This window comes from Ochotona princeps, chromosome 14, assembly GCF_030435755.1.
Source record: "Ochotona princeps isolate mOchPri1 chromosome 14, mOchPri1.hap1, whole genome shotgun sequence".
In the NCBI taxonomy this organism is placed as follows: Eukaryota; Metazoa; Chordata; class Mammalia; order Lagomorpha; family Ochotonidae; genus Ochotona; species Ochotona princeps.
The window spans coordinates 15,695,992-15,710,097 of NC_080845.1; the positions used below are offsets into that span (position 1 = coordinate 15,695,992).

Genomic DNA, 14,106 nt, shown 5'->3' on the forward strand with positions numbered 1-14,106 from the left:
CCATTCACTTTCTCAGTGTTTTCTTGCATCTTAACTTTCTGGCTTGATTGCACCCCCCTGAGAGGCAGCTGGAGGTCAAGTTGACCTCAAGAACTTAACCTTTACTCTGCATGATGAATTGCCAATCTTTGGTACCAACCTGCATCCTTCACTGGAGATAAGCAACAAAATATAGAGGAAGCACAGAGTTCCACTTGGAGGATTTTATTTTTTTGTGTGGCTGATGAAATTTGCCAATACTGTAGCTGAAAACAATAGTATCATTGGTTTCTCAAACTAATTGACAAGTAGGAAATCCCATGTCACTGCTTGTGACCACATTCTGCTTCTGAAGCAGATTCTTTTTGTCCTTTAAGACTGTGTGGCATTGAATCATGCTGTGAAGTTGTGCAGTTAGAGTTTATCCGTATGAACTTCTTGTTCCTTCAAATTCAGAAACCAAAAGAAAACAACAGCCTAGTCTTTGGAAGAAATACTCTGCCTCCTCCCAACCCCAAATCCTGATCGGGCAATCCACCAGGAAACTTGCCTGTCTCTAAGTCAAAGTCTACAATGGATCCATTTTAACATTAGTATTAGTTGATAAAAAGAACATTTGTGGGCCAGTCCCAAATACACACAAGATTTTAAGTTAGCCATATAAGAGTTTAGCATTAAATAAGTTGATTTCATCATCAATGATTTAGACTTAAGGCGCAATAAAGAATTTAACCTCAATTTAACCAAATTATCCAATAAGTAAGTTTCTTAATCAGAAAATGCAATGTTTAACTTAGTTTTCTGTTAATGTTTGAATCTGCCATTTGATCTTTAAATGCTGCACAGAATTTCTCTTATATGGATATTAATCTTTAACTTACACAATCCATCAACACCAAAGGAAGACTAAGTAAGAAAAGCTAGAAAAGTAGCCAGGACTAAAGCATGATTGGTGGAGCACAAGCTTTTTGAGATATCCGAGGACTATTCCCCAAAGAACATATCTACCTATTGATGGATAAGTTTGTGAAGCACTGGGCTAAAAAAGATATAAAGCCATTTATAGAATATGTCAGTTAGAGCCTTTAAACAGCTAATATACTTTGTGAGTATCTATGATGAGATGTAACTTTCAGTGTTTACCATGTACTTTACACTGTGAAGTTGTTTTTTTTTTTTAAGATTTATTGATTTTTATTTGGAAAGTCAGATATACGGAGAGGAGGAGAGAGGAAGAGAGAGAAGATCTTCCATCTGATGGTTCACTCCCCAAGCAGCCACAATGGCTGGAGCTGAGCCAATCTGACTCCAGGAGCCAGGAGCTTCTTCCAGGTCTCCCACTTGGGTGCAGGGTCCCAAAACTTTGGGCCGTCCTTGACTGCTTTCCCAGGCCACAGGGGAGCTGGGTGGGAAGCAGGGCTGCCAGGACTAAAACAGACGACCATATGGGATCCTGGCGAGTTCAAGGCGAGGACTTTAATCACTACGCTATTGCGCCAAGCCCGAAGTTGTTTTTTCTTTAGAAATTTTACAGAGGTAGTGCTCCAATGAAAATTTGAGGAAACAGAGATTAATATCAATTACATTAACTCTGTCTTCTATCCAATGACTTGTTTACTTTTCTTCATACACAATCAGCAAATACTTGTGTTTATATCTCAAAAGGGTACTCACAAGCAAATACATACATGCCTGTATATGTACACACACACACACACACACACACACACACACACTGCTGAGGAAATGTGTGTGAATATATGTATCATATATATATATCATAATTAGTGCAAGGGTAGACACAACTTCCATTTCTGCAAATATTTGGAGATATTGATGCTTCAAATTCTGTTGCTATATTCTGCATAAATCCACTGCTTCCTCTAATAATGTCTCTCTTTTTCTCTCTGCCCGTGTTCCTTCCCTTCAGAACCAGAACCAGAGTTGGGCACGCTAATCTTTAGCAATATTACTCCTGACAGCTTCAACGTTTCGTGGACCAGTCAAGCTGGGCTTCTTGCAAAGATTGTTGTCAATGTGAGCGATGTTCGCTTGCTGCATGAGGCCCAGCATGTCACAGTCTCAGGAGATGCACAGCAAGCTCACATCACAGGCTTAGTGGAGAACACTGCCTATCACGTTAGTGTGGCAGGGACCAGCTGGGCTGGCGACTCCACCAGACCCCTCACTGCCTTGGTCACTACAGGTACTCCATCAGAGGTCCTCATGGATCTGTTTAGAATTCTGACACAGGGGGAAAGGGAGGAGACAGCCACTTCAAGGGAAAATTCAACTCCAAGTAGTTTTCACTCCAAATGTACTGTCCTTAATGTTGTTAAGTGGCAAATAACAATTAACACTATATTGATGGAATGGAGTAGGCTGCTTTGAAATCTGTATACATTCTGGGATGGTTAGCTCAAGCCAATTAACATCCATCCCCTCACTTGCGTTTTTTTAATATGGCAAGAATGATTACATTTTTCTCTTTCATATTTTGCAATATATATTATTGTAATCTTTGTACATCTTGTACAAAAGATCACTGAAACCTATTCCTCCTGTCTAACTGAAGTTTATAACCTTTGGTCAACATTTTCCTTTCCCTGTCACCTAAGCCATCATTCTACTCTGCTTCTATTCAAAATCTTTCAATTCTACGCAGGAGTGAGATCAGCCATTCCCTGTACCTGTGTCTGGCTTATTTCATGATACAAAGCATCCTCCAGGGACATCCATGTTGGCACAAATAACATAATTCCTTTCTTTCATAAAGTTGATACCATTTCTTTTTGTGAATGTGCCATATTGCCTTTATCCACCGATGGCACTCAGGTTGCAATGCAGCCTTGTTCAGAGCTGCCAAGATATTGAATGTAAACTTGCAGGTAAACAGGACAGATGTCATAGCAAAGCAGAGGTCATTTACAGCAGCTCGTAGAAAATGGAGGCCGTGTTCTCAACAGCTGTATAACATTTTCGGGGATTTTTGTGCCTAATGTTTTAGGTTCTGACTAAAAAAATGAATTCTTAGTAAAGACCTAAGACAGGAATTTTGTCCAAAATTCATGCTAGGTAAAGCAGTAAACAAACTACCTATTCCAGAATTGTAGTAGTCCTTTCCTTGTTTAACAAACAAAAAGGTTCTTGGGTGGGTGTTTGGCCTAGTGGCAGATGTGACAGCTACATCTCACTTTGGAGTGTCTGGGTTCAGTATCCAGCCCCAGGTCCTGACTCCAGCTTCCTGCTAACGCAACCTTAGAAGGTAACAAGTTGGCTCTCTTGTCATCGCATGGGAGAACTGGATTAGATTCTCAGCTTCCAGCTTTGGCCCAGCCCAGTTCAATCCCACTCTGCAGGCATTTGTATAATGAACCAGCAGATGGAAGTCTGGGCTCACTCTCTTTCTCTCCCTCTCTTTCTTTCCTTCTCTCTAAAGCACTTCCTTTAAAAAAAAATTCTTAAGACTAACAACTACAACAGACAGAAGCTCCAAATTAGTAATCTGGTGGATAAATTCTTAGTTTAATGGTATCTCATCCATTCATTGACCTTGGCCTTTAATTTTCTTTGATTTCCATAAACAATGGTTATCTTTTCTTTCCTGTTATTATCCTAAATCATAACAAATGGTGTCAATTTGCCTAATCTATAGCATGAAACCTCAGAAAATAGTTACAAATCTCTTGCCTTTCACTAATTTTTAAAAGACTTTGCCATTTGACTTTCACTTTGAACCAAGTCTCCCCCAAAGTTTAAATTGCTATTAATATGTTAATTTTGTTAATTAGATATTTAATTGAAGACACTATAGTATACAGAAAGAATGAGTATTTTTAAATTAAGCCTACCTGGTTTCTAAATTTCTCCCACATCTTTCTAGTTACATAACCTTAACAAGTACTTAACCTAGTTATTTTGTATTGAAAAAAAGATGCACTCCAGCACCTAGAGCAACCCTCTCAGGAACATGCAGGTTTGCAGAAGTGACATCCAGTATCATTTTATAGATTCTGGATCCTTTCTATTGCCCCTCAACAGCATAAGCAAAACAATGTTCTTAAAAATACCCCAAAAGCCTAAGTGCCTGTAGAAATAAAATTATGCAGTCACAACTTCCTTACTAATTTTATTGATGAGCTCCTCATTATGTATTAATATGAGAGAGTATGAAGCAAGCAGAGAAACAGACTGCTCCCAGACAACTGTTTCACTCCTCAATTGCTTCCAACAGTCAGGACTGCACTAGGTTGAAGCCTTGGACTTAGAATTCAATCCAGGTCTCTCCCGTGAATGACAGGAACCCAACTACTTGGAGCATCACTGATGTTTCTCAAGATCTGCATTAGCTGAAGTCAGACATCAGAGTCAGGAGTCACGCTCAAGCACCAAGGGGGACATGTGTGTCCTAACTGTCAGATGAAAGACCCATATCCAGATGTTTTAATGTTAGGTTAAAAAGTAATTAATTTGTTTCTGCCTAGTTCTGATGTGAATTAAATGGTTCACGGTCATTTTCAAAGGCAGAATCTGTGATTCCTTAACAAGAAAGGGAGGAATAGGTTATGGGATGAGATCCACACTGCCCAGGAGGGAAGGAATGGCCACAGAGTCCATTAGGCCCTTATTGTAGTAGCCTCTTGCAGGACCTCCCACAGAACAGAGGGAAGGAAGGAAAGCTGCTTGAGCTGGGCTCGGGCATCTAGGATGTCTTTACAGCTTTGTCTCAGTTAATCGTGCTGTGAAAAGATTCTGCATTTTAAAAGAGGCATATAAAAAGAAAGTCTAAACAAGAAAGGACTCTAAGAAAGAAACCATTGTGGACTAATTAGCCTAAATACCCTCATTTTCCTTGGAAGCCTTGGCATCTTCGGTGGCTGGGAGGTTCCTAAATAAGGCAGCCATCAAGATATGGAAGTATTCATAATGCTAAGAAGCTGCTAAAAACTACTGAATTGTATACTTTAATATGTACTTCATTTGAAAGGCAAAAAAAAATAAATAAATCAAGATGTTAGCAGGGCTTGTCCTCACTAACAATTCCAGAAAAAAAAAAAAATAAGGCAGCCATCAAAGAGAGGCTCACTTAGCTGAACAAAACCCTGCAACACAATTTGAAGCCCTTGTCACTCAACCCAAGAAAGACTAATTACACTGTATATGTGATTTCATGTTTGCCTTTGATAGAGTTTTAAGTATCTTTACAAGGAAAAAAAATAAACACCAAATGTTTGAAAACAAGAGCAGGAAGTCTCATATCACAGCAGAATTAAGTCCCTGATAGGCGGATGAGGACATTCAATCTGCCATTCTCTCACCAAACCCTTCTTTCTTAAGCATTCTTTTTCTTTAATATCCTATAAAACGAGACCCTGGACATTAGTTAAGACGATTTATCTTTTTTGAAAATTTCCATTCATCTACAATGGAAAAGAATGTTCTCATCTCGATCAGATTTGGCCCTGCAATTCCCATCCCTAACCCTCTGTGATTTAAGAAAAAAAGGAATACTTTTACCATTATCATGTGCCGTTTTACTGCAGAAAAGGTACTGAGCCTTCTCCACTCATCCTGTTTATGACTCAGGGCTTAAGAGCACTGATGGGCTTCACTAATTAGATGTTGGCTTAGGGTATGAAACGAACATGGAATTTGGAGACAGGAGATCCGGCTGTATCCCAGCTTAGCTGCTAGTGGGTGTGTGACCATGGCTAAGTCATGATCTCTATTTCCTTAGCCATCACTGTGAGGATTAAAGAGGATAATGGATGTGAAGCCCTATCACGTAAGTCATTATTAACCGGAACTTGGCGGTACAAGCTCACTGTATATTGGAAATTCCAATATACGAAATAATTCTTTGGCAGGTGAGAAAAAAGAGTGCCTAGGATACAGATGTTTGGTGAATGAATGAGCAAATAGTGATTGCAGACCTTACTGAAGATGTAGACATATCCTTGTTTTCCAATTTTATCCAGGAAAACAGACAAGTAAAGAATTAGCAACTCTTAGCATCCTTTCATGGGACATAATCATAGAGTATTCATTTCAACCTATAAAATGATTTACCTTCATGTCAACTTGTGAGGATATTGCACTAATTGGCCTAACCAACCTGATCCAAAATGTAAATTAGAAGTAGGGTAGAAGTATACCAGCAAGGATAAAAGAAAGTTGCCTTATTTCATGATTCAATCCAGTAAGAAATGGAGAAAGGGGTCTTAATCCAACCTTAGATATCCTATTTGTATCAAACCACTGCTTCAGATTCAGATGCAGTTAAAAACTGTGCTCTGTTTCACAACAGTTTGACTTTAGCCAACTTAATCTACCTCCTTGGAAATCAGTGTTCTTACCTGCAAGATTGGACAAGTTCCTACTAGATAGGCTTCTTTACTATATATATATACACACTAATGCTATCTTGGCAGCCGGTAAGTTCTTACTAAATACTCACTTTTTAAGTATATAACACACCGAATGAATGATTAGATATCTATTTGCGTTCTTGGAAATGGGTATTATCCTGGCAAAGTCAGTGCTGCTAACCTGCGTTATTTTTACCCTTCCCTTCTTTCAGAGGCCCTGCCCCTTCTGGAAAACCTAACCATTTCCGACATTAACCCCTACGGGTTCACAGTTTCCTGGATGGCATCGGAGAATGCCTTTGACAGCTTTCTAGTTACCGTGGTGGATTCTGGGAAGCTGCTGGACCCCCAGGAATTCACCCTTTCAGGAACCCAGAGGAAGCTGGAGCTCAGAGGCCTCATAACTGGCATCGGCTATGAGGTTGTGCTCTCTGGCTTTACCCAAGGGCATCAAACCAAGCCCTTGTTGGCTGAGGTGGTTACAGGTATTTCAATTCAAGTCAGCCATTCTCTCCTCTTCCCAGTCCCCCTTCCATGTAATCTGTCTATAGATCATCATGATTTTAACATCTTCATCAGTGTTCCCTACTTAATTCATAGATGTGACCTGTTTTTTTTTTTTCACATCATCTCCACATTCCCCAGTCTTATGTCTCTGTTGAGTAATCCCTGCTGCCACCCTAGCAATGAAAAGGTCGAAATGTTTCTGCTTGGTGTCTTAAATCCTGTAGACCATGTCTTGTCCATAGCTCTTGTGTAGTTACTCCGTGCCACTTTCCCTTGTGTTCATCCTGGCTGGTCTCCATCAACATTTCAGCCTTCTCAGAGAAAATGTACTGATGAGCATATTTTGAAAATGTATGCGATACCTTTGCTCTCTAAAGAAGCCTCAACAGTGATCTTAACAAGTTTATCCAGAGGAGTTATCACTGTAAAACCATGTGTAAGCTTCTATTGGCTAACGCTAACTTCAGAGAGAATCTTCAGCACAGACTAAATCCATGATTTTCACAAGACTGATGAGAATTCTCAGAGAAATATGGCATTAACAACTTTAATAGAAATCTGTATTTCCCAAAGTCTCTCCAGAAATGAAAAGTCCTACTTGATAAGAATTCCAAGTTCATGTTTCTAGTGTCCTGTTGGGAACGTGGAGATAAACAGAATCTTTGACTATAAAGCTATCCAGAATATCTTAATATGCATTGTGTTGTCTCTAGGAGGGACTTTTCCAGGAAGTATTTCTCATATCTGATAATGGTTGACTTCTAAAGAAAAAGATCAAGTAAGAATAGTTTTCTTTGAGCCCACTTTGGGAAACTCAGTTCTGAATTTACAATGAAGTAGTTTTGTCTAGTTAAGGCAATCCAAGATGAAACCTCAGGGTCAAAGGTCAAGGTGTCTTCAGAAAGTTTATGAGAAATGCGAGCTATGGCAACAGTGCATGGATCTCTGTTTTCACACCACAATTTGCTTATCTTTAATTCTACTTTTGCACAAACTTTATGAAGTACACTCATATGTGTCACACAAGGCTCAAAGCCTTCATTCTACCATTTGAACATACATGTAATGAGTAAAATGGCAAGGAAAGAAAGTCGATGAAGAAAGAATGGCAGGAATTAAGAGCCTTCTTGTGTTGTCTATCAGCTCCAAGAACAAAGGGAAAAGACTGTAGCTTTTTCAAAGCAATTTTGGTCAAGTTCAAGGGAATTATAATCAGAAGTGTCATCATGGGCAACTCCACAGATCATTAATGCTGCTTTATTTGTCTTTTTAAAAAGGTCTCACAGAGAATGGGCACTCAGCCATTGGAAGACAGAGAGCAAATATAAACAAGTTACTGCCTTTGAACTTGTTTAATAATGCAAGGGAGGGCCTAATGCTGAGTCCAAATGTGGATTTATAGAATTGCTTTTAGACAAAACTCACATATGCAAACGCACGTGTAGCCAGTATTGGCTGTATTAACCCCATCTCCCTGTCTCCTATCCCTACTAGACTTTGTTCGTGTTGAGTGACTTTGTTTTTGGTATCTCAGGAGACTTCTGTCTCTGAAAACTGGGGCATCATTGCATTCTGATACCCCAACGGAAAGAGCATTGCACAGGCTGCTAAATGTCGTTCTTCCTTCCTCCCTTCCCCCACTATTTTTTTTCTCTCTAGAAGCCGAACCGGAAGTGGATAACCTTCTGGTTTCTGATGCCACTCCAGATGGTTTCCGTCTGTCCTGGACAGCTGATGAAGGGATGTTTGACAGTTTTGTTCTCAAAATCAGAGACACCAAAAAGCAGTCTGAGCCATTGGAAATAATCTTGCCTGCCCCAGAACGTACCAGGGACATTACTGGTCTCAGAGAGGCCACTGAATACGAAATCGAACTCTATGGAATAAGCAATGGAAGGCGATCCCAACCAGTCAGTGCCATAGCAACAACAGGTACCGTAAAAATCCAGGACAAAACCAAGAATCGAGGCTTTTTTTCCCACAGGGGTCAGTAATCATATGAGCATTGGACACAGCCAAGTTTGCCCTCAGACTCTAGCTTTTTCAGTTATTGATAGGGTTGCTTTGGGAAATTTGACAGTCTTTATGGAAGAATATGATACATATTACCTAATACAATTGTATGAATGAGACAAAATAATTAACATAGCTGGAAGTGACAGCTATTCACATTATTACAATATACCATCATTATTATGATCATTACATTTTTTTAGATTCCAAAGACTCTTGTTTTCTATCTAAGAAGTAGTTAATGAAAAATGGATCTTGGATATTTTTGGTGTAAAAATTTTTAAATCCATACAGACCATGGGTCTTCAAAAAGTTTATTAAAAATGTGCATTATGAAAACCTTTGCATAGAGTTCAATGTGTTTTGTACACCAAAATGTATCTTTTTTTAAATTTTCCATCAACCTTTTAAAGAATGCTTCTACTGTTCCTTCATATTTAATCCAGAAATAGTTTTTTTTACTATGCTTTGTCCAAAAAAATGAAGCTTTACCAAGTGGAGTTAATAGAGAAATATTATTGTACCTGAGGAGATTAAATTACCTGAGATGTCATGTTAATAATATGACGTGGAAGAAGCAGGGAGCTCAAGACACTACCCACATTTATAACAATTTTAAAAAGGCACTGAGAGGGGAAAATGAAAAACCTTTTTCCTTGGGAGCTGTCCCAAGGAGACTAAAGTGATGATTAACACAGCTCTTTTCTAACAGTAATAGTAAGACTAGCATGCCTTCCTAGAGAGAAGGAGAAAGGCAGCAATTGGGACGATTTCCTTCTAGACAGCTTCTTCAAGGAGGAATCAGAAGAAAGGATCACAAAGGCACAGGGAGAGAGCAAAAGACCTGAGAAATGATGGGACTTAACATTTTGTTTGTGCATGAAAAATGCAGTGCCCAGAAAGGTGCAGCGACTAGCCTAAAGCCACACAGCTAGATCTCCAGGAGAACCCAAAAAGCAACTCATTTTAATACTATTTTATACAAGGTAGACTGGATGAAAGGTAACCAGTGACATACATACTTGCCACCTCTGACAGGCAGAATGGGACAGTAGTCCTAACCTCCTCCTCTTCATCTGATGATAGGTATTTGACTATGATAAATTCCAATCTATTAATTCCCCCTGACAAAGAAATCATCATTAGGATTTGCAGAAGGAGAGAAAATGCTGAGAACCAGGCAACAACTCAGTGAGAAGAAAACTTCCCTTTCCTGTTGTCAAGGACAGACTATCTGAGAACAGGTTTGAGGCGCCCCCTTCCTTTGGCTGCCCAACAAAAGCCTTGAGTTCAGAGACCGAGCCAGATTTTGACCTGGTTTTATAAATACCACTCTTCAAAGTTTACATCTGATCATTGGTTTTGTTTTGCTGAATTTTTTTCTAGAAGTCCTGTCGTTCCAAAGCACAATGAATAATCATGAGTTACCATTTTTTTAAGAACAAAAGAAAAGAAAACACAGACTCTGCTCGTTTGCCCTCTCTTTGATTTCCCTTTCTGGGTTCCACATAGATTACAGCCAAAGGAAGAGACAGAGAGAGAAACAGTCACATGTGTTTGCATACTTTTGCTCCAAGACTGGGAGAGGGGATTTGGCACAGCAGATTTCTAATTCCTATATTCACCTTGTCAGCTCTGTAAAGCTTCTATTTTTCAATTCTTTCTCCTCTTCTCTCCTGTATAATGTCTATTTCTGCAAACCCATCTCCACGCTGTCCTGTCCCTCTTCCATCTGATGAGAAACTGCTGTGGCTCCTGCACGAGCTCACAATCTCCTCTCACCCTATCCTGGAGCAGGAGCCCAAGCTGCCCACTCTTGAGTAGCTGGGCCAGCAGAGAGGACAGCAGGTGGGAGTCAGTGCAGCCTGATGGCTAAGCCAGTGCTCTCTGGACAGACTCATGGCAGTCTTATCATGGCCTTACCTGTAACCAGCTGTGTGATCTTGGGCACATCTCTATTCCTCTGAGTCTCAATTACCTCATCTGAAAAAAAAAATTGGTTTTTAACTCAAAGATCTGCCTTCCATGAGGTTTAAATAAAATTATGAATGTTGAGTGTTTAGCAGAATTTTCCTTGGAAAGATATCGTAGCATCTGAATAAGGCAGTGTTGTCCTCTTCTGGGGGCTCCTATAGCCTATGTCATGTGTGCACTCGGGAATACAGAGTGAAGACTCAGAAATGTATCTTGAACCTGTATAAACTCCTGGATGTGCCATTCCCCCAGGTTTTGCATAGCTGTCTTCCCACTGTCACTTTTACCAGTCACTTCCCTCAGGAGTATAATGGATGAGGTCACTGACTCCTCTCGTGTATAAGATGGGGGCAGAAATTATTGCCGTTTTGAGAAAACTGGATCTAAGGGCGAAACCTTTAGCTATAAGCTGTGACAGGGTCTAGAGCCAAGAGATTTTCAGTCAAAGCAAAACCCAGAGTGAGCCAAGTTGGCATAGGGAAACTTTCAGGCTGGAGCTGATAAACCTCAGTAAGGTTTTTTTCCTCACCTGGACTCATCTATATGTTTTCTTTGGATATAGAAACAAGGGTAACCCATGGAAGAAAGCAAATAGAAGGTAATCATCTTTATGGAATTTTCCCAGTGAGCCAGATGCCGTGCCTGGGGGGTGGTTATATTCATTATGCCTGCTAATCCCTAAAACATTCCTGTGGATGGGTTCCACTTTCCCCTCTGGACAGAAGGAGCAACTGGAGCTCGCAGAAATGAAGGGATGTGCCCCAGGTCACCCAACCTCTCAGTGGTATTTGGACAATCAGGATCCTGTAGGCTGCAGAGATCTTGTGGTTTCCAAAACTTTCCATGGAGAGGGCAAAAACCTAGGCAGCCACAGAGTCTAGGGGTGGCCCCCAGGTCACAGAGGAAAGCTGCAGAGGGAGCTGTCTTAGAAAATAAGACATTGGGGGGAGACTAAAGCTCTCTAAATATCTGTGGGTTTCAAAGCTTAATGAGCAGCGTGGGTTAGAGAGAGGAAAATATGAGGAAGGAGATCCCTTGAGCCTGAAAATTGTTTCCTGAATTCTCTGGTTAAGCTTGGTCAACTGAACTAAGCCAAAAAACACAGAAGATGAGCCAATAAAACTGGCTTTGACAGAAGGTATTTGGAGAGCTGAAACTTCCTTCCCTTGGGCATGGCTTCCCCAACAGGTAGCCCCAGTATCCATTGATGTTGGCTTTGGGGAGGATCTGGGACTTCTCTTCTGGGTTGCCTCCCCAGCCCCTAGTCCTAAGAATAGGTATGTCAAGGTCATTTTCCACATTAACATTAGTTTCAGGATTCTGGGCTGTGCTTGAATCTGCTGACCAGACCTGGAACCTAGAAAGGCCACATCTCACACACACACACACACACACACACACACAAGAAAATGTTCACTGGAGAACAAAGCATGATGTGGCTCTCTGGAAAATGGCTACAACCACACCTTCTCAGGGATCTCTGTGACAATTAAATCTTGCAAGTTCTAAAAAGCTGGTAGGTTTGTAAGTCTTGGTACTGTTTGAAAAGAGAACTCAAATGCAAAAATATTTGAAAAAGCACTAAAACCAAACTAAAAAGATAAGGCAGCATATCCCAATCCAGAAAGCCACTATCCCTCACTTACTTGGAAGTTGCTGACAGTGTTTACAATCTTCCTGAACAGATGAACCACTGCTCTGCAGCTCTGGGCCCTGTACCTGGAATGAAGGAAGAGCTGCTTCTATCAAGTGTCAACTTGAACAGATCGCCACTTCTTCATCCCATAGGCTTGACTCAAACATGAAGTTGTCCTGCACAAAGAATCTAGGGAGAAAACATTGGGAATGGTAGCTAATTGCTTCGTTGTTTTTCTTGTGCTTTCTCCTTGACAGCCATGGGTTCTCCAAAAGAAATCATTTTCTCAGACATCACTGAAAACGCAGCCACTGTCAGCTGGCTGTCACCCACTGCCCAGGTGGAGAGCTTCCGGATCACCTATGTGCCCATTACAGGAGGTAATTGTCTCAGGGGTTGGGGTGGGAGTGGAGGAGGAGCATGGAAGGTTCATGTTGAGTAGTAACAGGGACCCAGACAATCTCCACTTAACATCATTGCCAAAGAAAACCATTTCCTTGTTTTTGAGACCATTTAGAAAGATCCCATTTATAAATATCCTAGGAACAAATTACCTAACTGCCTTGTGAAGTGTCATCTTTGAAGACCATTCAAGGCCTTGAAATTCTAAATTCCTTGAGAAATAAAGTTCAGTGAAAAAAATGCAGCAATAATGTTTTCATGCAATGACAAAAGATTAACTACACACGTCTTCCCCCTTTTGAAAACACTCATCTGAAAACCTAGTCTTTCATGTCAAAATCCGTTTCAGCATAGGATACAGACTTATGCCTCAACAGGACCGCAGGTTCTAGCTCAGAGTGTGTGGGCTATAAATATGAGATGGCTTCAAGAAGTTCATGAAAAGGCAATTAAAAGATAAGCTTAATTGAATGCCAAAAATATTGAAATCCATGTAGATAATGAATCTTTTAAAAGTTCGTGGAAAATGTGTATTTTGTAAAAACTAGCCTGAAGTTCAATTTTTGGCCCCAAAGAAATTTAGTTTCACTTGCCATGTTTTTAAAAAAACACGTTCTGACGGAGACAGCAGCACAGTCAAATTTACCTGAATGCACTCTCGCAGGCAGTGGGTTCCCTGTCCCATAAATGTGTAAAGAGAAGATGCTTGATAGCCTCTTGGGTGGGGTGCTGTAGCTTTCCTATGAGGAGTCTGACCAGCTCATATCCAAGTTCTACATTAATGTCGCAGCTCTTTAAAAAAGAAATCATTCACTTGTTAATACACAGAAGAATACAAACTTGGTTATGATCATCTTTCCCTCTCAACCAAAATGTTTGCTAGTAACAGAGACTGCATACTCTTACACCAAAACAGAGGGTCAGATAGATCAGTCATGAATCACACAGGAAACATTCCATATGTTTTGTGGTTAAAAAACAAAAAAAGAAGAAAGAAAGGAATTAAAACTTGCACAACATGCCTACTCTCTGCTGAATGGAAACTTGCCATTTTTAGTATGTTGTGACTTCATGTATTTTCCTCTACTGAACTTCTTTTTTGGCTTCTTCACCAATGGAAAAACCATTATACAAAAAGTAAAACCTCTTTCTTTATGCAGAGGGTAGGACTAATGAAAAGAAGTTTAAAAAAAAAAACCAAGATTGGATAAATATGCTTTTTCATTT

General features: G+C 40.1%; 1 protein-coding gene across 3 annotated transcripts in view; it reads left to right on the top strand.

Annotated features, from left to right (window-relative positions):
* The window catches only part of TNC (tenascin C), an 81,695-nt gene that overhangs the window by 50,523 nt on the left and 17,066 nt on the right, over nt 1-14,106 (top strand). Inside the window, exons 17-20 of one of the 3 annotated variants that reach the window (XM_058672448.1) lie at nt 1,910-2,185; nt 6,560-6,832; nt 8,514-8,786; nt 12,735-12,857. In XM_058672448.1, the coding sequence (XP_058528431.1) occupies nt 1,910-2,185; nt 6,560-6,832; nt 8,514-8,786; nt 12,735-12,857 (945 nt within the window). The remainder of the gene's footprint in view (nt 1-1,909; nt 2,186-6,559; nt 6,833-8,513; nt 8,787-12,734; nt 12,858-14,106) is intronic. The other 2 variants (XM_058672449.1, XM_036496684.2) reach the window with 2 other exon arrangements.